The sequence below is a fragment of the Takifugu flavidus genome, chromosome 14 (genome assembly GCF_003711565.1).
Source record: "Takifugu flavidus isolate HTHZ2018 chromosome 14, ASM371156v2, whole genome shotgun sequence".
Classification (NCBI taxonomy): Eukaryota; Metazoa; Chordata; class Actinopteri; order Tetraodontiformes; family Tetraodontidae; genus Takifugu; species Takifugu flavidus.
Genome location: NC_079533.1, coordinates 14827156 through 14851965, shown reverse-complemented (window position 1 = coordinate 14851965; position 24810 = coordinate 14827156). Strand labels below are relative to the sequence as shown.

The 24810-nt window shown below is 46.3% G+C and overlaps 1 protein-coding gene and 1 long non-coding RNA gene across 2 annotated transcripts in view; one reads left to right on the top strand and one right to left on the bottom strand.

Moving 5' to 3' along the window:
• The first annotated feature begins 6703 nt into the window (after positions 1–6703).
• Positions 6704–10586, top strand: LOC130537465 (uncharacterized). The gene is made up of 4 exons (XR_008953626.1): positions 6704–8135; positions 9245–9342; positions 10044–10223; positions 10417–10586. It is a non-coding gene; the product is annotated as an uncharacterized LOC130537465 (long non-coding RNA).
• Positions 10587–19714: 9128 nt separating this feature from the next.
• Positions 19715–24810, bottom strand: part of LOC130537770 (polypeptide N-acetylgalactosaminyltransferase 10-like) — a 32135-nt gene continuing 27039 nt past the window's right edge. The window contains exons 9-14 of the mRNA XM_057054788.1: positions 23388–23609; positions 22278–22394; positions 21354–21503; positions 20427–20650; positions 20216–20341; positions 19715–20141 (exon numbers count right to left, since the gene is read on the bottom strand). Coding sequence (XP_056910768.1) covers positions 20486–20650; positions 21354–21503; positions 22278–22394; positions 23388–23609 — 654 coding nt within the window. The 3' untranslated portion in view covers positions 19715–20141; positions 20216–20341; positions 20427–20485. The remainder of the gene's footprint in view (positions 20142–20215; positions 20342–20426; positions 20651–21353; positions 21504–22277; positions 22395–23387; positions 23610–24810) is intronic.

Here is a 24810-nt window from a genome sequence, read left to right as displayed (position 1 = left end):
GCATCTGTAAATAAAATAGATTATTATTGTTATTGCTTATTATTCATAAACCGTATCGGGGGGATTTGGGGAAACTAAACTTGGTCATGAGGTCATGTTTGATGCCGACGGCAACAGATGCTGCAATCAAACCAATGAAACAATCTCCAATAAAACATAAAGAAAAGCTGTTTTTACCCTTTAAATGCTGCTATGATGGTCACAGATGATTGAAGCTCTTATTGATCATTGAACATCAAACAGGATTTTTATAACACGGCGAGATACTAGCACGGCGGGATAACTAAAGCACTCCATCGGAGGCGACGAGAGACATGCAATGGAGGAAGTATGATTAGATATTGATCCCATCAGAGCTGAGGACCTGAGAAAGAAGCCGAAAAGGGTTTAAGAGAGCAGATAAAAGGGTTTAACAGCAGATAAATGCATGTAATCAAGTGTCGGCAGAGACGACGCAAATATTCCAGCCTGATGATTCGGGATGATTCAGGATTGTGGTGGGTTTGAATTAAAGAATCCATATGTCCATAATCCAACAACAACAACAACAACAAGCCTCTCACCAACAGTAGAGGACGGGTGTAATCATCAGACTTCAAAAAGATTATTTTTGACAGGCAGAACCTCCAGAATCCAACCTCTGCAGTTTTTGACAAAGAAATACAAAAACACATTAAACAGTAGAGATGAAATGAAAGAAAGCCATCTTTTATGGCCTGAAATGGAGAGAATTCTATAAATAGAAGGAAGAAGATGTTGTTGATATGGAAACCCACATCCAAGAACACTAAAACCCATCAATAAAGTGCTGTGGCCAGTCTGATCCCACCCGTGCACCATCAATAGCGGCTGGTCAGAATATGAGGCAGCGCGCGTCTCCAGGGTCGAGCAGTGTCAGACAGCACGACAGGAAATACCAAAGCTCTGTTTTATTGCTTTCTGTCTGCTGTGCTGAAGGTGCTCAGGAGCTCCAAACTCCAGACTCCCCCACTTTAAAAAAGACCCAGGACGAAGGCGTGTCTGGCTCCATCCCTGAATATCAATCAGCTGATATTTCTGTCATCTGAGCTTGGTCCAGCATCCTCATCAGCATCCCGATCCGTCTGATTTAATCACAGTTGCACATGCAGGCAACTTCAGCCAAAATGACCTTCAACCTCATCTGCTGTCTCTTCAGGTCACATGACTCAGACTTCATGGGCTCCAAAACTCCAGACTGGAGATGGGATGTGCCAGTCTGCATCAGCCCAATGATGCCGGAAGCTTCCCAGAACCTTGTTGATACTGACCTCTGCCAATTATGTCTTCCAGTTAAAGTTCCTCGCTTGTTGCTAACGGCTACTAGCTTGTTTCAGAGAAGCAGCTGATGGGTTCGACGCTAGTGCAGTGACACAGCAATCACAGGACTGACATTATGAGACTAAAGTAATTTGTAAACACAAACCGATATCAAAATGTCGCAAAGACTTCAGGCTAATCAGTGCGATTTGGTCTTGAAATATTTATACTTTATAATTAAACGTTAATCCATTTTGCTTAAAGTATCTCTGCTCCCTCCCTGAGGGCCGTGCAGGAGAGTAAACCCAAGTTAACCTCTTGCACAAACACTCAGCGTGTTTCTCTCAGCGCTGTCAGGCGGAGGGTGAGCACGGGGTTAACGCCACACAAAGGAAAGAGGTTGTTGAATATGGATGAAGGTGGGGTGGTGCGTGAGTGTGCCAACTGTGGGGCCTGTCAGCCGGTCCTGCTCATTAGTTACACATGCTAGCACGGCGGCGGAGCAGTCAGCCTGCATCCGTTCACCCCCAGCAGCACTCAGCAGCCAGGCCTGAGTGCATTATGCTGCTATTCTCAGAGCCCCTTTTTGCTCCCTAAACCACCATTTTCTCACCGTTGTCATCTCGTGTGGGGAAAATCTCCTCCTCCTGTGGGAATGTCAATGTGGATATGAACTGCTGGTCTGTGCCTGGGTCTTCCAGGAGGAAACTGAGCTGCCGAGGCTGAGGTGGAAGCCGTCAGGAGTCCTCTGTCGGCAGTGTCTGCTCGAAACCGTGCGTGGGTTCGCTGATCTAACTGCACGCAAGGCTGTGGAATCGCAATGACACAGCAATCACAGCTTTCTATCGGCAGGGCCCTCACGCTGGGGAAAGTTTGGAAACTTTCGAGACGTCTGTTCTTTATCTGTTCTAACCATCAGCTGCCAGTTTTGTAAACTGATCAGCATATTTGGAAGCAGGAAAACAACAAGGTCTGATTTAGTAGGAGGGCTCTCCGACTGCATTTGAAATGTTCTTAGTGGATTTTTAGCAGAAATTGAAATTAAATCTTGTCCCCTCAAGTTTGTTTGGCTTTGGCGCTGTTTTAATCGAGCCCTGCAGATATTTATTATAACTACATTTTCAGTTGATTTAATTTGCTTTCCCCTTCCTCCAGACTGAGTCCTTCTATCCTTCTTTCTTTGCCACTGTTGGTTTGCAGACTGCTGTCAGACGGGAGAACACTTCCAACAGATCCAAGGCAGCAGCTTACCAAATCTCTGCAGGATCATCAACTTTGGAAATGATAGCCAAGCTAAAAAATAAGGCTGAGTTTAGCCTCCAAAGTGGGGCACGTGGACGTTGCTCCACAGCTGGTGAACATGTGGGCGCTCCCCGGCGGGCACCTCCGCTCAGGCGACCCAGAGCTGTCGCCGCGCTACACCACAGATGCTGAAACGATGCTATTAGCAGTAAACTTCTCTGACAGGGAGGCCATTTTCAGCCTCCTCTGCTGCATCTGTTGAAGAAGAGCAAATGAGACCATTTGTGTGCCACAAATTGCAAAATTTAATGCTGCAGAACAGATTTGTCAGCAGCACCGGTTCAGCAGTCGGACTTGGGAGGAAGATCTGAGATGGTGCAGGTTCCCTCTTCACTGGGAAACACTGACGCCATCGCTTCAAATCTCATAATATGTGACTCGAGCTTCGACATGTGAACATGTTTGAGCAAATGTGCAGGAATGAAGAGGGTCCCAGAAATCGGTCACATCAGGACACGATAGCGAGTCTTCCCTCTGAAATGTTCCCATCAACTTTGCACAAAAATAATGTTCCGATTTGGATGTTTTCATGCTAAATGAGTTCCCAGCCGTCACCTTCTTTTACTTTGATGTGTTTTCCGTTTCCCTTAAGCTTCCTGTTGCAGGCAGAAAGCCCAGATCAATCACCGCGGCGTATCTCGGCAACAGCAGCTTTTCTGCAGGCTCTCCTGGAGTCGGTTGGTGGGCACGTGGGCCGCCGCCATCTTCCGGCTGTCTTATTGAATGAGCCGGATGTGAAATGATACCTCGAGTGATGCAGCATGTTAAACCTCCCTGATGTTTTATCCATGAAAACAGATGCTGGTTAGCCACAGGAGGCGGGGGTGGGGGGGTATCTGCTCTGACAGGAGCACGTGTGACTTGCTGGGATTGCGTAAAGAGACGAGGCCTGTATCGGCGTAGACACAGAACCCAGAACAAGCCCTCTCGGCTGGGGTCTTCAGACGCGCCATCACATCGGAGGCCATCTGTACGGGCAGCTGAGCAACAGACAGCATTAGCAACAGGCAAAAGACTGGCGCGCGCTACCTGGGATTTTTTTATTTTCATAAAAAAGTAGAAATTAAGCAAGAGGATTAATTTGAAAACGGTAACCAAGGATGATAAATGTTGAGTGTAAGCAGCGGGTGGGTCATGACAGATGAACCAGAAACAGCTAAAACCCGGCTTGACTGTGCAGGCGGGACGTCTCTGTGGAGCTGCCGACTCTGCTCCTGCATCAGTGTTTCCTCCATTGTTGCGTCCCTCATGTGCTCTGACGAGGGACCTTTGGACCTGATGCTAAGCAGAAAGACCAGTGTGACCTTTATCTTGCTGTGCTGGTTATTATTTATAGCTGTTGACCACCTGCATCCACTACGGCCCAGAAGAACTGAGCTCCAGTGTTTCCCAATGATGTTTTTTTTTTTCTAGTTAATGTAAACAACAGCGTAGCTCCAGTTACAGGTCTGGAATTGGATGGATAGATAAATGGACGAGTGTGCGTCCGACTGTTGGCTCATTTGTGCTGTTGTGAGTAAGTGCTCTCCCCCAGCACTGAACCACCTGCTTGGTTAAGACCTGCATGAAGTCACTTACAGTATCTAAAACTAGATAAAAGTGCAAACCACCCAGGAAGCAGGTTGTGGGGGGAATGCTTTTCTCCTTTTTAGGGGTAAAAATAGCTTACAAGCAAAATGGAGAGAGAAACTTTTTGTTGAATAGACTCCGGAAAGTGAAGGGGAGCGGGACGAGACGTGACCCTTGAGTAACTCCACTTGGAACCAGATGCTGAGCAGCACCAGCTAAAAGGGTCACCGGTGAGCAGATGTTGTGCAGGTTGTTGGTGAAAGAACAGAACAGCCAGACTCCATCAGCCTGCAGATGTAGAAATCCCCAGAATGTGAAATCATGTGACCTCAGTTTGTTATTCTCTCTCTCTCAGAACTCCCCTCCTGTTGGCCCAGATTAGATGTTCAGATGTTCTTGGAAGGGGAAATCCATCCAACCCAATCACCAAAAGCTTGACGATGTTTCTGACAGTGTCCTCTCCAGCTCTTGCTGCCGAGAGCTTGATGACAGCCAATCAGGTCTCAGCAGCTTCAGAGCAGCTTCCTGTTCACGTCAGCACACTTCCTCTGCATCCTTCAGTGACTTGCCCCTTCTTTGTTTGCTCCTTAAATGCGTTGCGTGACTCCCCACCAGCGGGTCTGCTGCTCTCTGCTGATTCCTACAGGAGCACAGCGGCGGCGGTGGCCTCACGTCTCAGTGCTGAGCTGCTGCTGCAACAGTTGTAGCTGACAGAAAGATCAGGCTGGAGGCCACAAACATGGCTGCAAAGGCTGCCTTCACTCAAACGGATGAAAGTGAAGCTCGGGTTTGTAGCTTTATCACTCGAATTGCACCAGGAACTAAACAAATAAATATAAATTCAGTCCCAAATAATAACTCTCATTTTGCATCACCAACTCAGGGTCAAGATGTTTATTTCGCTCAAGCAAGCAATCAAGTTGTAATTAATCATGTGATGAGTGAGAGCAGCATGTTTGTGTTAGCTGGAGAGGACAAGGCTGAGCGCTGCTGATAGCACTTTTTATCGTTAGCCTCCAGGTTTTATTCCAAATGAGGTTTCTGCATGAACCACAAAACAAAGCGTGCTTTGCAGACGGCGTTTCAGCAGCATCCTGGATTCAGACGTTCAGCAGTTGATGACGTCCCGACACGCATGGACCTACCGACATTAGCTTGGGTGCTACTGCGCTAATGTTAGAAATCAGTTGACATTTCCAGCAAAGGTACAGATTTCAGGATTAAGACAGACTGTCAGTCACCTGTTGTGATTGTCTGATGTTTGTCACCTGTGTCTCCTCCCATCTCAGGTGTGTCTCCCAGGCTCACCTGTGACTCTATGGCTGTGTCCGAAACCACCTCTATACCCTACATAGTGCACTCAAGAGTGTGGACGCCATTTTGAAATAGTGTCCGAATTGTTAGTGAGCATCGCTGTACCCTATCTAGTGCACTCAATGTATCCCACAATGCACTGCGAAAAGTAGTGTACAAGCGAGCACCTTAACTCGGAAAATGTATCCCATCAGCCATTACGGTATCCGTAAAGGCTGATGGGATACATGTTTTAACGGAATTTCTACTGTGCGGTTTGATATATGACATTTTTGGAAATAAGACATTTTTTTTCAGTAGGGGTCCAATATGATCATCCTAAAATATTACAACATAAATGTGTAAACAAAAAAAATCAATCAATCTTCACTGATCACTTAAAATTGTTCTTCGGAATCGTCTGTTGCTCACCAGGCGACAGAATCTCAGTAAAAGAATATTTTCAAAGATGAAAAGTAGCTCTGGATCTATTTTTTGATGAAAAATTGCTTTATTAAATGTTTTCACTACAGCGGAATATGACTTGAGAATGTGCCGTCACATCTTGAAAATGTCAAGGGACACTAATTATTTTAGGTAATAAGTAATTATTATTGACATTAATATTTCATTTTATTATATAAAGTTAATTATCATGTAAAAAATTGCATTTTCATAAAATGACCTCTGAATATATTTCTGATGGGTTAAAGTAATTAAATGGACCTGGCCACTTTTCCCGGCAACCGGTTCGTAATTATTATGCGACACCATGACGTCACTTTACGTGCGCCGTAAATGACGCCGTTGTCCGAATACTAGCTTTAAATTGAGTGCGCTACGTAGTTCACTCAATCCATGTCCGCCGTGTAGTGAGCAGTGAATAGGGAACGAGTGTGTTCCTAGTAGTGTTTCACCTGTGCATAATTCCGTCTCATCTCTCCCCACCAAAAGACTCCAAGCTAACGGCTCAGTCTGAATAATGGTGAATGTTTGAAATCTCACCAAAAGTGAAAGATAATATGTTTCTTTTCTTACTCAACATTAAATAAATACACTTAGATTTACACTTAAATGCTCCCAGTTCAGAACCAACTGGCTTCCTGTTTTCTGGGGGGGATTCTGGAAATCTCCAAAGCGTCAGACAACAGAGGAGGAATTTAATTTGATCAAGCTCCATCAGTGGAGGACGGATCTCCCCGCGGTGCCGCCTCCTGTCCTCTATCTGGAACATGAAACCTGATTCCTCAACAGCCGCTCCTCTGGGTCTTAATATACATATGTTCTGTGAGATGTTGGAGATGGTTCAGGTGAGGAACCCCCAGAGACGCTCAGGCGGCCTTTGAAGATACTTACGGCTCGTTCACGTTGCATCACTCCTGGGGATGCGTTCGCGCCAATCAGGAGTAAAGGAGGCGAGTTTTTAGCTGGAGAATGAGTTTCAATGTAGCCTCCTCCGATGAAGAGCACTTTCTGGGCGCTGGAATTGACAGGAAGTAAGATCTGCGTGGAACGCACGGCGTTCTCCTCAAACCTTTCTCATCCTGATCCGTCGATGGGAGCGGCTTGATTATTTAGGTTTGCCTGCGTTCTCCAGAAAAAGGAGATCATATGAATCCTGTTACACCTGACACTGTGTGCAGACCCTCAGGCGCCTGCACGTGACACGTGCGCGCATGAAATCGCAATCACATTTATCAACGACGGTAGGATTTTTGGCGGCTCTGAGATGACACTGAAGCAGGAAATTTGATCCAAACAGGATACCAGCATCTCGGAGCGGAAGCAATCACGGCCACAGCGTTGGCGAGATCACCACCGATGTTGGCGGCATCGATGCTAATCTTGAGCGCGCGCACATGCGCGACACGGATTACTGCTTGTGCCTTCAGTTTCAGTCTGAGAACACAGAATAAAGCGTCGGTGAGATTTCTGTTGTGGGTCCACACGGAAATATTTGAAAAATATCAGATGTGAACCACATGAGCAGGAAAGATCAGTCAGGTCCACCAGGAGAGCGCAGCTACAGAACCTTGGTGGAAGATCTGGGTTCAGGGGGAACGTTTTCTGGAGGACACAGATAAGATCCTAAAGCTTTAGATCGTAACCTCCCTGAGGTTGGGCTCCTCTTGACCAGCACAGATGGGGGGAGGGGGTGAGAGGAGTCATTTTAGGCGGTGACCTCATCAACAATGTTGAGAACCAACCAGAAGATGATTTAACAACCTTTGATGTTCAGACACACCTGCTTTCCTCAGCTGATCCTCAACCTGATTCTTCAGCACCTGTTGGCTTCCTCTTTTTTATTTATTTATTCATTTTTTTTTATAAATAATGAGTTTCTGATCTTCAGACGCAGAGAACATCATCTCCAGCGTTCTCTTCTGATCCCACCAACAGAAAAGTGGAGATTCAGAACGCCTGCCTGCCTGTTTGGGACTGGTGTGTTTTAAAGTCTGTTCAGCCCACAGAAACATGAGTGAGTGACAGCGGCGCTGCATCGCGTGGCAACCGCGAGATGCATCATTAAAGAATAGAGCATATGGAGAGGAGCGGAGCGGCACTGTAGGCGAGGAGCGTCACACTGAGCCGGATTTCCTGTGATGTCAGCGGCTTCATCTGTCTTCCATCAGATTTCTTTTTTTTTCTTTTTTGCATTGAGGAACAATAAGGAGCGGCTTCAGCTCGCATCCGTGAGTCACCGCATCGTGTCCGTGATCTGTGTCTGTCTGCAGGCCATCGGGGAACAGCTGCACACGGGCTGAATGAGGAACCATTTAGCTTCATGATGCTAGGACGTAAAATTGGTATGCTACAAACAGAAGGACATTTTGGGTCTTTTTGAGGGGTTTGTTCTGTGTTTTGAACCCCTCTTTTGTTTTTTTTTCTTGCTCCTGACTTGAGTGAAGAAGCCAGACTTGCTATGCTAGCGGGATAGCATTGGCAGGTGGGGTGATTAGCACAGCTGCTGCTGCTTAGCTAATTATATTCTGATGCGTGCAGCAGAGCGGCAGATTAATGGGAAGTGCGTGTTGCCTGGGTGAGGGTGTGTGTAGCAGCGCTGGTCACTAAACGTCTCACAGCTGTACATTGATCTTCTTTTGTCTATACGTTCTTGTTACTTCAATCCAGATTTTTGGGGAGATGCTGGATGAGATGCCCCGATGAAATGATAGCCGGAATTAAAATCATCCGTGCACGGCTGGACTGGTCAGATGTAAATGAACGCCAGCGGTGCCACATTGGATGGGGGGAGGAAGGGCGGCTGCTTGATTAATGTGCTGCTTTTTTCGGCGAATTCTCATGGAACAATCAGATCGCAGTGCCCACGTCATTCCCAGTTTGAAAGAACGCTTCTTCCAAGGTTCTAAATGGACAGTGAGGACACTTGATGCATACAGCATATGATTATTCTTCGAGGCGTTTTTATTAAGCTTGTGAGCTAAATTAATGTCACGAGTCGCTGAGCCAATAAGCACAAAACAAACCCAAAGAGAAAGAAATCTCGTTGCCAAGTTGGGTTTTAGAACCTTGGTTCCTCTGAAGCAGAGGAAGAATCCACCTCTCTGATGAGGTGGAAAATATATTCAGTCATTCAGCATTGTTGGTTGGGGTTATGGAAATCAGGTCTTACCTTCTGATGTCTGATTTTCAGCCTCCAAACCGCTCAACTAACCCTTTTTAAGATCCATATGATCTGAGGGATCATCAGGATCTTAATCAAGTTAGTTTATTTGGTGATGTTTTAACAAAAGTTCTCTGGTAACAAAGTTTCGTCTTCCCTGTTTGGGAATCAAAGCAGAGCTGATGAGAACGGCTCTAATCCCAACATCCCATCAAACCTCAGAAAATGATGAAACGCCTGAGACACGATGACGGGCAGATTATTCGCATTTCAAAGTAAGATGCAACATTTCTAATTAAGTCTTTCTCTTCACCTAATGAGCACTACCGTATTTTCCGGACTATAAGTCGCACTTTTTTTCATAGTTTGTCAGGGGGTGCGACTTGTACTCCGGAGCGACTTATATAAATACATTATTACAAAATTTCACATTTTCGTTATTTTCACACTGACAACCACAAGAGGGCGTGTGTACTGAGGAACGAATTCCTTTAGCGACGCAGAAGAAGAAGCGGTGCTTCGTCTATGGAGTTAGACTTGATTGTTTGGTAAACTTGCTCGGATGTTCTTTATGCTATAGTAATCTGAATAAGTGTTAATATGTTACGTTTACAAAGCAGACACGTACTCAGTTTGTTGTGGGTCATGTAGCTGAATTTGTTACGTTAGCATACCGTAACCCTATTGCTAATCCATGCTAATGGATTGCTAATTGCCTTTCAAGATGAAATGTATGTTCTTGGTCTCGGATTTTCTCAAATAAATTTCCCCCCAAAATGCGACTTATAGTCCAGTGCAACTTATATATCTATTTTTCTTCTTTATTATGCATTTTTTGGCTAGTGCGACTTAAACTCCGGAGCGACATATAGTCCAGAAAATACGGTAATTAAAATCTGCTACTGCGGCTAAAACGGCAAAGATCAAATTGATCACAGTCCAAATGCTACTTTTCAATTTCCAATCCCCCCCTCAGCTCCCTGAGAACAAGCGGAGCAGATAAACGGAGAACCTCACAGGAACATCAGACGACGCCTCATATTTCTTTATGGGATGGACGGCTGTGTGTGACACCAGGCTGAAGAGTGAAATGGTGTCCTGAGGCTGTGAACAGCTGCTTGACGCTCCCACGTACGCAACATCCCATCATCATCCAGTGAGAGAAGATGCTGATGATTTTTGATGATGTCATCAGACTAAAATGGTGTTTAAAGGATGGAGTGTCGCACAAACTTCGCACTTTAAGACCCAAAACAGAGAGAAGCCAAAATTAAAACACATTTAACTGTATATAAAATGTACTGGCTAAACAGGTTCTACCACTTTATTTGCCTTTTCTCCATCCTCAGTCTGTAGGGACACACTTGTGAACTTCTGGAGCTCACAGTTTGAAGTCCATACTCCCTGTCAGTGCTGCTGCTGTCGCTCGTGGAGGAGAAATGCATCCTGGGATACCCAGCTGTCCTACACAAGTCGCATCTGATGCAGACTTAATAAAGTGGGCGGAGCAAGTACTTGGGGTACTTGGGGAGCGCATATGGACAAATGCATTATCCATGTTGACGAACGGCATCATACTGATAGCGATTCCACCCAGCTGATTCATCTTCTGGATCTAAAAGCTGGTTTTGGACAAAATCAAAGGGAAAGCTGGCGAGCTAACATTTGCTAATGCAATGCGGAGCATTGTAATTCTACAGTAGTACAACATTAAACATCAGCATTAGACATTTATAGCTGTGCTTTCTGCCCTGGGTAATGGAGAAGCTGCTGCCCGTCGCACGTGGCTGAAATCCACTGGAATAGACCCAGATTGAGCTAACGTGCACCAACTGTTGCTCCGTGACCTCACGTCAGCTTCCTCCCAGATGCTTTAAAAGAGTCAACGCGGCGTCCATCTGTCAGAGAATCTGCCCTGGGATGTGGTGGGGGTGGGGGTGGGGGCCGGTTCGGTGCAATGGGCCAGAAAAGCAGAGAAGCCATGTGGGCAAATGTATCCATCCCCGTCTGCGGCAGGTCATCCGCTGACCTTCACGCATCAAACCTGCGTCTGCAGCCAAAGATCTCAGCAGTCTGAAGCTTCAGGTCACTGTCTGGAGAAGAAAAAAATCAAAAGCTGTTTTCCAGACTGCCAATCAAACTGGCAATAACGGAGGAGGGGCTGTGGGAAACGGGAACAGATGAGGTGTCGGAGGGAGGTTTCAGATCATTCCGACCGGTTCAGCTTTAGGCCAAAATCCCGAATTTTAACATCATTGCAGAGAAAAAGCAGCTATTATTGGAATCTTTAGTTACTGGTGAAGGTCCCTATATAATCTGGTCAGCAGAAGCTTCTGCACTGGTGTCGGTCTGGCCTTGGTCACGGCTGCAGGGTGCTGCATCATTTGGTCTTTTTTAACATTCAGGATTTATTTTTGTGTTCTTAGAGATGTGTGAAGCTTTTCAGTCCTCCCTTATTCATTATTGGATACCTTCCCCGCGACCCTAAAAGAGCTAAAGCAGCTAGGACGACGAGACATTGTTCAGAGTCTCTTTTCATTTTCAAGCAAAACTGGCAGCACCTGTTGGAATCATGAACTACAGCTCCAGCTTCTTATTAATGCGAGTTAATGCACCACAGCAGCGATGAGTTATCAGAGCTTCCTTTGGAGTGTTTGACTTTCATTCGACAGAACATTCAATTCATTATACAAGTTTCCATTTGAACCATTTTATGTAGAAACATTTAGCTTCCTCCTGAGGTGACCTCTACGAAGGGCTACAAGCTCATTTAGAAGATTTTAAAAGACATTTTGTCTGTAAACCTGGTTGAAAACAAGCAGAGGAGGTAAAAGTCAAGTGCTCTGTATGAATGATAAAGATGAAACAGTCGAGCCGAGCGTGGACGGAGGAGCGGAGGATTCTCTGGCGCTTGAAACCCAAACACATGGAGCGCTTGACGCTTGGCACCGTTCCCAAACAACATAGGCGTGTCGCTATGTGTGTGTGTAAAACACCCCGCTTCAGACTGATTCCCATCATGCCTGTGAATCATTGCAGGCGGTAAGTGGCGTGCTGAAGCACTCTTGAGCGGGGACCGCACGCCGCCCGACTCAGGTTACAGGAACAATCCCTCGCCGGGCTGAGCAGCTCAGCCGACAGCAGCGCTGATGTGAGAATTCATCTCAAATTCATGAGGACTAGTGCTAATATTTAATATTTCAGAGCATAAAAACAGAAGACAGCTGCTGCTGCGAGCGTTTGCTGGATTTGTAAACACTCCTTTTATTGAAATCATTCAGTGCGACAAGCTCCAAAAATACAGCTCGACGAGGCAGGAAGACTCTCGTTCACCCAGAGGTTCTCCTGGAACAGCCGGTGTTACAGTCCATCCATCCATCTATCCATCCACCCATCCATCCATCCATCTGTCCATCCACCCATCTATCCATCCATCCGTCCATCCATCCATCCATCCATCCATCCATCATCATCCATCCATCCATCCGTCCGTCCGTCCGTCCGTCCGTCCGTCCGTCCATCCATCCATCATCCATCCATCCATCCATCTGTCCATCCACCCATCCATCCATCTATCCATCCATCCATCCGTCCATCCATCCGTCCATCCATCCGTCCATCCATCCATCCATCCATCCATCCATCCATCCATCCATCATCCATCCATCCATCCGTCCGTCCATCCATCCATCCATCCATCCATCCATCCATCCATCATCCATCCATCCATCCATCATCCATCCATCCATCCATCCATCCATCATCCATCCATCCATCCATCCATCATCATCCATCCATCCATCCATCCATCCGTCCATCAGTCCGTCCATCCATCCATCCATCCATCCATCCATCCACCTACCCATCCATCCATCCATCCACCTACCCATCCATCCATCCATCCATCCATCCATCCATCCATCCATCCATCCATCATCCATCCATCATCCATCCGTCCGTCCGTCCGTCCATCCATCCATCCATCCATCCATCCATCCATCCATCCAGCCAGCCAGCCAGCCATCCATCCATCCATCCATCATCCATCCATCCATCCATCCATCCATCCATCCATCCATCCATCCATCCATCCATCCATCCATCCATCATCCATCCATCCATCCATCCGTCCATCAGTCCGTCCATCCATCCATCCATCCATCCATCCATCCACCTACCCACCCATCCATCCATCCACCTACCCATCCATCCATCCATCCATCCATCCATCCATCCATCCATCCATCCATCCGTCCATCCATCCATCCATCCATCCATCCATCCATCATCCATCCATCCATCCACATCCATCCATCCATCATCCGTCCGTCCATCCAACCGTTCATCCATCCATCCATCCATCCATCCATCCATCCCCTCAGACTATAAATTCTGAGGCGTTGTCACGGGAACGCAGGTAAAATTCTGTGGAAGCCACTGGCTGGCGGTGTGCTTCATGCGAAAAAGCTCCTCGCACCACTAGATGTCAAAGGTCGCGTGACAACAATCAGCTTGAAGAGCCGGGTCGTAGCGGCGAATATTTCCCCCACCGTAATGCACCAAACGCGACCTTCAGGTCAGGACGGGGAGTTCCAGCTTCCATCCTTCACTCCTGTCGGGTCGCTGAAGGCGGAGCTGAAGTTTGCACAGGAAGTCATTTGGTGTAAACACAGATATTGACTCAGCGGGACCCCCGAGGGAGCCCGCCAGCGCTGTCAAGTGGCCCCCTCGCCCTTCAGAAGCCTCCCGCAGCATAATTGAACCCAAGTCAATATGTGGAGAGGAATAGGGAGATTCCATTTCTTGCTGGCCTAATGTCGCATTAATGAATAGAAGCAATTTCCAACAAATTAAAATTCATTTCAGCGAGGCTTAAGTGCATCTGCCGGATACATTTCCATAAGCCAGACGGGGCTTAGGGGCAGCACTTGAGGCGTTACTGTGCTTGTAATAACTGAATTAAAATTTTATTAGAAGAAGCTAATTTCAAGTGAAGAAAATTACTCTGACACTTGGGATGGTTTTTTGGGACACCGAACGGAGCCGAGGCGGCACATTAGAGAGGCTCTTCACTCTTCACGCTCCTTTACGTGGCAGATTCATGCTGCCAAGCGTGGAGCGAGGTTACCGCGTGTGCGCGCGAGCACCTGTGTTCAGGGTTCTCAGTTTCTGATTTAATGTCCTCAATAAAAACTGCCCCGCCAGGGATTAATGAAATTTATGGGCTGGAAGAAAGTGACCCAAACAGGTCAAGTTAACAACACAAAGACTCGAGATTGACACACAACGTTTCCCAGAGAGCCGCTAACGCAGCGGCGACGACGGAAAAATGAGCAGAACAACAAAATACGGGCAATGTTGAACACATTTACAAATCTGTGACAAACAACAGAAGCTGACATAAAACCGTGGGTAGCTGGTCTGCACCGCTGATGAAGGTGATGATGAAGAGTCCCGCACGCGGTCGCCAGCATCTTTTGTTCGGCCGGACTGTCTGCTGCATGTTGCCTGATTTGCTGCACAAAATGGGCTGATTGCTGCCGCCCACTGCAGCCAAGAGCACGAGCGTGATGAAGATAATGGCTAAAGAGGAAAACTGGCAGCTGTCTGTGGAAATGAGCTCAGAAGCTATCCACCAGAAGATCTCTCAGAAGAAGAATGGCAGCACTGGGAATGATATTTTGCCCAGAAACTCAGAATATTACCTCCTGCAGGTGGTGTTTCACCATTCCGCTATTGACGGCCTTCCCTTCCGGCTCAGTACATCAATACCCCATTAAATGAGCAGGCGATGCTCAGGATGTGCGTCCGCTGCTGTCATGTTAACCTTTGAAATCTCTTCCACGAAGCGAACAGATGTTTTACTGCTCTGACCGCCTCAGATGACCCTCGGCGTCTGACAGGGTCATAAGAGCCCCGGCGTCTGTTGGGGCTGTTCGACCCAAAAGAAAGCAGCCTTTGAATGCATCACATCTTAAATGAAACCTGGAAGCTTTTTAGCTACCAACAGTTTCTATTAAATGAGTGTTTGTTGTTGTTTAAGTGCACTGATCACATTTAGCTCATTCATTGGATAAGCAGCCGGAGAGTGGTGGAAAACCACATATTCATATATTCTAATTCTGCTGCCTGTGAAGAAGTCTGGCCTCATCGTTGATTCCCACAGTGGCCTTTCTGGAAAGGATGAATTAGCATACATTACATTATTCTCTCTTTCCTGCTCTGACTGATTCCATTGTTGGGGGAACGGGCACCTCTGCGCTATAAAGACCTGATATGAAATGAGTAATTACCGGGATGGATGAGGGAATTGAACCCACAGGTAAAACCACAGCACTTTTAAACGGACTCTCTTCCGCTTCTATTTGGCATCGCCGTCATTAAAAATGATGTCGTGGCTGGAGTGGATGTTTTTCATTTCCTTGATTTATCCTGACATGGCTTAATTTAGGGAAATGTTTGTCCGCTCAGTGTTTGCGGACCCTAAAGTGGAAATGGCTGCATGTGTTTGCAGATGACTCTTCCGTTTTCCCACAGCAAAGTTACAGGACGGTCTGGTGTGCTCCCCTTCCATTGAGTTTTATTTATTGCCCAAACTGAACCGCTCACGAATACATCAGGAGCTCCAAACCTCTCGAAATGCATCTCTTATTGGATCTGAAAACACCTGAAATCCATTCAGTTGGTGCTCCAGGTGCATTTCTCATCACCTGCTACTTCAAATTAACTCCATGAAGCTGCAAACTGCTGATTATAACTGATAGGGATCATACAGTGCTGGCCCCTGGGGAGGGTGGAGATGGTCTTCATGTTAATGTTGCTTGGATTAGAATCCTCCAGTTTCTGCTTGAGCAGAACAGAAACATGTCATGTGACATTTTGCCCTGGAGCAATCAGGGAAAAGGAAAACCGTGGGGCATCTAACTCATCTTTCTCACAACCCTGTCATCCTCTGGGGGAAAGAACATCCTGACAGTGAGGTAAAGCTCATCTCTCAGAGGGGTGTAATCGTTGTTGGGATTACATGAGGACGCAGATTATAGCAGCTGCGATATCTGCTTATATTCGAATATGAGGAGGAAAATGCATTCAAGCGTCACAATTCAAAGCTAAAACAACACATATGAATACAAAATCTACTGGCCATGAATGATTTAATAGATTAAAAATGCATCAAGACTATAGATGCTTTATAGAATAGAAAACATTGGTTGAAAGCACTTGAGAGCCATTAATAGTAGAGCGAATGTTTTTAGGCCCCCAGGCCAGAGTGCAGCTGCACCATGACTACAAACCACAGAAAACTGAAGGAAGAACAGATAAAGATGAAGTTATGGACGGTGATTCGTGCCCACATAATCTGGCATGATGAAGCCATCCACCTTTTCACCACTGCTCAGGTTGCTGTGATACGCGAATGCAGCCAGTTCTGTGCTGGGCGACATTGTATGAGAGTGAGAGCTCCTGTTTCCTCTCTCCTATCTCTGTTAATTACAGGTGCGGGTATAATGAAAGAGTTTCAGGGCTGAATGAATGGTGGAGGGAGCCAGAATCACACTGTAACTTTAAAAAAAAGTTAATTATTTTCATTTTTCTGCCCTTTCCAAGTTTGTTTGCTTTGCTTTAATTTAATTCTGAATGGACAAGTCATCGGACTAAAATATGTAAGGCGCTTAAACACTCCGCGTCCTGGTTATCGTTGTACAGCTGGTACTGATGGTGACAGTGGAGTTCAATTTCCGTGTCAAGTGAGGGTAATAAAAGAAATAAAAAACAAGCGGCTGGCTGAGCATAAACACCAACTGCGGCCGTAAATATTTGATTTGTACTTAAATGGACTCGAAATGCAAAAATCACCAGTGCGGCGCTTGTTGTGTTACGTAAGCTGTAATTTCAGGCTGACATTCTTTATGGCTTCCTCTCTGCCGGGGAGCCGCTGGAGATCAGCTTGGCTCCAGTACGTGCGCTGCTTTTTGGATGGACGCCTGCTGCAGGCGACCTGAACGGAATACGCAGCCCATAGTATAAATCTGATCAATGATGGAGCTGACAGCGGGCGTTTGTCCACAACAATCAACCAGTGACTGAATGCAATACGACGAGCTGCAGTGTCTGCTCATCACTGTCGAAATCATTGATGGTATTCCAAAGAACCAGAACCACTGCTCGGCTGAATGGGTTGATGTAAATATAACAAAAGGTGTTTAAATGAGCTGTATGGAAGAAATCTAGGGAAAGTAATCATAAAACGGCCCCAATGTGATATTAAAGGATCATCTCGACTTTGAGTTTTAACAGTAGTCCAGCCGGAATAATTTCATTTCAATCTATCAGCCCGTAATTAACCGATCACGAGGTCAGGTGCCTTGAGACTTCCGGGTTGCCAGTTATGCGCGAAAGAATGTGGTTGCAGTACCGGTTTGGGCCACAATCTCCAACAAAGTCACCAGTGGTCAGACGGACGGCAGGATGGGAAAAAAATGAATTTGAAATATTTATGTGTGGTATTTGCTTTGTGTGTGAGATCAATGGTGTATCCTGCCAGCTCACAAAAATGTTTATTTAAGACCTTCAGTTTCAAAAATTCAATGGCGTGTCAGCTCAAATCTGTGCCTCATGTCCTCTGTTGTTGAAAGCACAACTTTTGTGCAGAAAATAAGGTTTGAGGAGGCCTTTGCAGAAGCAAACCAAAAAGAAAAAGTGCCCTTTGAATGGACAGAATGTGAAACAGTGTCCTCCTGGCTGTTTTTCCAGCAGGAAAATGCAATAATCTGACTGGCAGTTATGTTGAAAAATGGAATTTCCCCAAGTGGGATCAATGAAGTATATCTTGTTTTCTTTCAGTACTCTACATGATATTTAGTGTATGCCAGGGTGATAATAAATTACCTTCAAGGTTACAGTTTAAATGAGTAAAAAGAAGATAAAGTGCCCTCTAAGTGTGCCTTATCAGCAGATAAAAAGTAAAAAACATTACAGTTTTTTGCATGCAATCTGCTGCTCAGGTGTTTTTCCTGAAGAGGAAATGTGATTTAGTGCTTTCAGTGGCGTCCATCCAGATGATAACATAAGATAAAGTGCCCTTGGAGTGTGTTTCTAATTGACAAACTGCATCCCATGCAGAAAGACCAATCATCTGATGCTCAGCATCAGCTCATCCTCTGAGTTCCTGTTCATTCCCTTCAAACAAACACACACAGCATCTCCTCCAATGAGAATAAACATGAGCTGACAGCAAAAATCACAACTTCGCCCCTGCGAGTTCCAGTCTCCTTTAGCACCCAGCAAAGCGTGTCAAAGGATTTGACCTGAAATACGAACACCTGAGTCCCAGGAGACCAGAGCCCGGCGCTGCGACACCGCCACGCTCCCGGATGTCCATTAACGTGTGACGGTGAGGACATGAATAGCTGCGAAGCCCCGTGGAGACGCAGGTTAGCCGTAATTATTCAGATGAAAGATTATGAGAAGGGCAGAGCTGTCACACCTCCTGGAGGACCAAAGGAGCCCGATGCCAGGAGGGATGTTTGGCTATTAGTCACGGCGGTGAGCAGGCGGGAATCTGCACCTTCAGCAGGAATTGCTTCACGTTGCGTTTGAGGACTCTTTCAGCCTTATCTTCAACATAATACTTCTATTAGCCTCGTTATCACGCAAGCCTACGAGTTGCTTTTCATCCCGGCCGCTATCTGCAAACATTTTCCAGGAAGAAGCGATAAACGCCAGTAACAATGAGGGAAAATTGATTTGGGTGACAGCAGGACTCACTTATCTTTTACGATTTCGGCTTCTGTTTTGGTGGCTGCTCCATCCCTCCGTCTCACGCTGCTAGCAGCAAAGGCCGATGGAGGTGACGTGCTAAACGACAGCGGCTCTCCTACCCTCTGGTATATTGGACAGAGAGCATCGGTAGTGGTTTAGCCCTGGACTCTTAGTAATTGCTGAGATGACCCATCATCCACCTCCGTCTGTCTGTTTGGTGATGTCAAAGTGTCGGTGATGAAGAGCAGGGAATGAAAATATTCCCTTTGTTCAAAAACTCACATCACGCGTGTTGAACTACTTTCACATCAGAGAGGAGCCGCGAGCGTCGGCCGACGTTTCCTCCAGCTGCGGGAATGAGAAGCTGAACGTTGCCGACTTCACTGATCCTCCAAAGACATCCATGATTTATAAAGCAAGAACAAGAGCAAATGACAGTTTGCCTCCATCAGAGTCCTCATCTTTTTCATTAAACTCGATCTCTGATATCTCTTTAACTTTTCCAGCTACAAATTACAAAAGCGGAGGAGGCTCGGGGGGGTTCAAGCCTACGCAAAGCGCGAGTCAGGCTGTTAATCAAAGGAGGAATAAGACTTGTTCTGAGTCAAAGAGTTCCAGATGAACAGGCTCAGAGCAACAGTGTGGTGGCAGGTTACAGATGAATCTAAGAGGCTACACATGAGGCTAAACTGGGCCGTGCCATCTTTTAATCTGCTGACAGAGGCTATTTCAAGTGTTCTGGCTTCATCCCTGTGTGTTTATCTGGTAAACACTTACTGGTTACACTGGTGGAGCCCAAAGGCTCCAGGCGAAGCCGCCGCCGCCGCCGCCGCCGCCGCCAAACCTACAGACGATTCAGCGGCAGCATGTGTGAAATAAAAAGCATTTTACTCGAAATGTAACCGTTCGCTTTATTTCTCAGTAGAAAAAAATAGATGTTTGTATTTCAAAGGTGACTGTAGACATTTTGTTGTTTGGGAAAAGGCATATTCTTGCTTTGCATCCACACGCAGTGCAGCCAGAGTCCGACAGGTGTGTTTTCAGCAGCGGCCTCCATGTTTGTTGTTAGTGGTAGTCAAGTCTCCGTACAGGTGATGCAGCTGCTCGGATGGAAACAAAGGGAGCAGCTTTGTTCCCATAGCAGTAACTATTTAAGGCAACGATTAAATGGTGAGACGAGGCAATAAACTCCTTAAGTTCTCCTTAAGTTAGAGTTCCGGTTCGGGAGTTTTAAAGAGGCCATCAAAGGTTCCGTTTCCGAGAATGCTGTTGGGGTTTTGGGCTCCCGCAGGACGGGCGGGCTCCTCCCCCCCTGGACAAGCAAAGAATCCAGAATAATTATCAGTCTTTTCACCTCTCACAAGGCTAAAGTTCATGTTGGGTTACCTGTTTTCCTGAACACACTGCTCACGCCGCTCCGCTGGATCCTGAAAGATGCTGTGTGTCTGATCACTGGTGTAGCACAGGGGGGACGTTTCTGAACCAGCACCTCCTTCGCTCGGAACCCCTTACCTGCGTTGCAAAGACGCTAATTCAATTCATTGAAATGAGACCTTTCTGGTCTTTCTGGTGATGACTGAAAACGAGCGTTTGTGACCTGCTGAAAGATTCTCATTGCTCCGTGATCGCTGGGGGACGCGTCCCGGTCGCGGCGCCTCAGTTGTGGCCCTGATTGAAGTGCTCCAGCACGGTGGCGTTGGTCCTCTCAAAGAGCCACTGCTGGCTGAGGGACGCAGGGTCGCACGTGTTCATGAAGACCCTCCTTTCGCTCGGGCTGCTGTCGATGCAGCTGTTGCTCACCGGGTGATACAGACGTTTGTCCTGCAGAGAAATGAAAGGCCCGTTTTCCCCATTATCTGCAGCTTTCCATCCTGACATGATGGGTTTGACGGACAGCATCGGAAGCGGATCGCTCTAAAACGTTTTGCTAGAAGAGATAGCGTCATCTCTCCTTTTAGCAACGACAGATATAACAGTGAGTCATTAAGAGCGGCTCATAATTCTAAGATTATGTGGCTGTGTTGGTCAGATTTCCACAGAGCTTTCGTTTTTTTTTCTTTTTTTTTCTGTTGCTGGGAAACAGAGTCGAAAGAGAGCATCTCCTGGCACAAGTGAGGGAAATGAATGAATTAAAAAAGGATAAAAGGCGCATTGATCTGACAATAATTGCAACACATAAAAAGACCCTCTGATAAACAACGTATGGAACGCCTGATGGTTCTCTTGTGAGATGTTTCATCCTCAGTTCTTAACAGAAGTACGGAGATAAAGAGCACCAAAGTCTGATAAGAGCCTCTGAACAGCTGTTGATTCAGGTTTCTGGGAACATGGATTATCAAACAGATGCATTGTTTCTTCCTAATACAGGTGTACAGACTCAGAGTGGTTTATCAAATTAGGCAGGAAGGTTGTTTTCTGTTCCCAGATATTGGAAATCTGATATCACAATGTTGGTTGTGGAATTAATTTCAATTTGTCCCTTAAAACATGGCTCAAGATTCCACAGAATGATCTACACACCAACCTTTCTGTAGCGCCACAGCTGGTTCCCTTTCATGCCGTGACAGTCGTACAGGGTGACGGGGCTGTTGTGCGAGACGGCATCGAAGCAGACCTTCCTCGTGTGCATGGGGTCCCCCACCCGGATATCCTCCCGCCACCCAAAGGTCAACACCTGCGGAGAGCACGCAGACGCCGTCACGCCTGAACCAATGGCTTCCGCCGCTTGCTGGAGTTCTTTTGTTTGAATAAAATCTCATTTATGCGTCACCACATTCCAGCTGAGGGCCATAAGCCCCGCCCCTTATCTAACTAATGTTTGGGACACGGATCAAATAAACATTGTTCCAGTCGTTTCCCAGATACGCTCTCTCCTTTGATCCACTGAAGTAATGCCTGTATTTGCATCCTTACAATGAGACCTGGCGGCAGCTCTACGTGCACGTTACTGCATCAGATCCATCAAGAGTCTAAGGCAGTGGTCCCCAAACTACGGCCCGTGGGCCGGATACGGCCCGCCTCCACATTTGGTCCGTTATGAACTATTTTCATTATTAACTATAGGTTCGTAGAGAGGGTTATTTGGTTATTATTAATATCATTAATAGTGTTATTATTTAATTCCTGACTTTTGTTCTGTGAAGAATCCAGAAAGGGTTATTTGATTTTGCTTTCTTGAAAACAATACATTTTTACCTTTAGGCACTCCTGCAATCCTCACACTTTTTCTGTTACAAACTGACCCCGGCCCCTTATCAGAGAAGGGAAAAGGTATGGGACCCCTGGTCCAAGGTGTTCTGACACAACAGGCCGAGGAGAGGACCATCACCCCTGGCTTGGACATGTCCACCTAGCTTTTTGATGATACATTTGCAGCAGAAGACTTGACGCATGCAGCATCGCGCCGAGCTGCTGGGTCCCTGGAGGAAGAGTGCTGAATGGGCCTCACCTGACCGTGACTCCAGCCCACCTCGCCGCGGCTTTTCACACAGTTCTCCAGGCGAATGGGGCTCCCTGACACAAAGTGTTTGATCTCCATACACAATCCGCTACCCACGTTCTGGATCTGCAAACACACACAAACGCGCGCGCACACGCAGAGGTTTAGCTGTGCTTTTAGGAAAATTATTATTTTAGAAGCCTGAATCTGGATTCTTTTTTTCTTTCTGTCATTCACTTTCACTTCAGACCCCCCCCCCCCCCCCCCCATGTAATTGTCTGCCTCCCCTTGATGTGCTCCACCTGCAAGTGTCCTTCACCCACAGGAATTGAACTTGCACATTTCTCACTTTCGTCTCTCGCAACAATGAGTGGCATCCTAACGTCCTAGCTGGAGTTGGCATGCTCTCCAATCACAGTGTGGGTTTTCCTGGCCATTAGCAAACCACGATACCAGACGTAGGGGAAAAAATCTTGATAGTAATAGTCTTGATAGTAAGGATAGTCATTTAAATACTAAGCCGATGGACAACCCACCTGAGTTACACAAATCCTGATGTATCATCACGCTGTTCCATAGCCTCAGCATGCAGGAGAGCTGATATTGCGGACAGATTTTATCATTGTTTGTTGTTTGCGGTTCCCGGGGGAAAGCTACTCGGAGTCGCGGTTTATCACACTGTTGAAGATTGAACCATTTCCTCTGCTTGACTTGATAATGGAGAACAAAGATTTGCAAACACGGGACTTTTAATATGTAAATGAGAAGATCACACAGCGTGGTCAGTGTGGATGGGCCGATTTCAGGAGCCAGAGCTGATGCCTTCAGGCAGTCGAACAAGTTTCCCACAGAACTTTGAGGGGAGGGAAAAGAAACTGCTGACATTATCAAACAAAAGAAAGACGTTGGTCTCTAAACTAATTCCTTTGATATCGCTATTCCTTTTTATCGCAAAAACTGTTTTATTAAATGTGAATGGGAATGCAGGGGGTTGCTGAGAAGGTCACCTACAAAATGGGGGGATTCTAATGCTGATTCCAAAGGAAACACAGAAGAGAGAGCCTTTTATGCTAAAGTTGCTAACTGATTGAGACGTATGGCTGTGAGAATGAGCTGTACCTCTCCCCAGGCTGCAGCGGGAGGCTCCACAGGTGGGTAGTGTTTTGGCAGATCCCAGGCCACGTTGCTCATGAACCACTTAAAGTTCTTGCAGCCCAGTCGGCTCCTGAGCTCCTTCTGGGGTGTCATGTCTCCTGCCGACAGGTGGCGGTACTCTGGCCGGCGCTGGTAGACATACTCTGCATACTCATCCATCCACACCTCAGCCACCCGCTTCAGGTTCTGAATGCAAAGAGAATCAACAGAGAGCAGACTTTTCACCAGCAGCCACCTCTCAGAATGTATATTAGCTTCCCGCGTATAGGTAATGGCCCTCCCAGTCCCTGCAATGAGGACGACAGGGATGGGAGCGTTGTTTCCACTGGTGGCCGTATTTGTCCGCTCAAAACATGTGAAAATACACTCAGAATCATTAAAGAGGAACTGGTTGGGGCCTTGTCGGTTGTAAATGTTCTCCTAAATCCGCAGGAACAAGTCATCCCAGAATGATCAGCATTCGTAAGGCCTGCCAAGCCCAGGAGTGCCGTAGCTGAGGCACGCATAATGGCTCCGCGCGGGATGATTTAGCTCCTCTAGACAGTTCCTCACATTGAGAATCGGCGGTCAGAAGAACAGAGGGAAGAAAGAAACTTAAGCTCATTCGTCAAGGCAACACCTGCAGAGGCTATATGTTGTAGCTAGTGTAGATGGCACTCTGCAGCTTCCCTTCTGGTGTTTTGTTTGTGGATGATGAGCTGAATATAAAGTGCTTCTGTGCACATGAGAGGAGCCGGAGAGCACTTAGCAGAGGACGCAGGACAGAAAAATGTTATTCTGCAACACTAATTACAGACATGTTTGGATGGGTCTATTTGTTTGCATTTATTAATGCTAGCACATTTGTTCAGGTCATTTCACCTGTTTTATCTGATGTATTCAGCCCCCAGATGCTTCAGAGGTGATGCACGGACAGAAAGTTGCAGGATTTCTGGGGTTGAAACTGATTTGCTCTCACATGCAGCTGTATCTTAACACAGTTTTAAACTGTTTCCCATCTGTGATTAAACCTGCTCCTGAATGTGGACACTGCAGAACACTAATAATCACTTGGCTGATAAGATGTCATTAAAAACTGACACCTTAATTGGATGTTGCTGAATTTAATATTTTTTTTTGTTCAAAAACCTCAGTGACATGATAGTGATGCTTTTTTAAAGACAAGGAAGAAAACAGACAAAATCAGTCAGAAGACATTATAAACATGAGCCAGAACTTTGACCTTTCCGTTGAAACGATGCATAAAAACTGACAGTCAGTCGTGTTGGATTAACAGTTAAAATTGAATATTTTCCCATTTTATGTAACACTGAGCAGTTGTCAAGGATTCCTGCTGATGCCATGAAAGTAAAACTTCAGGCAATGATTTAACAGTGGAACATCTCAT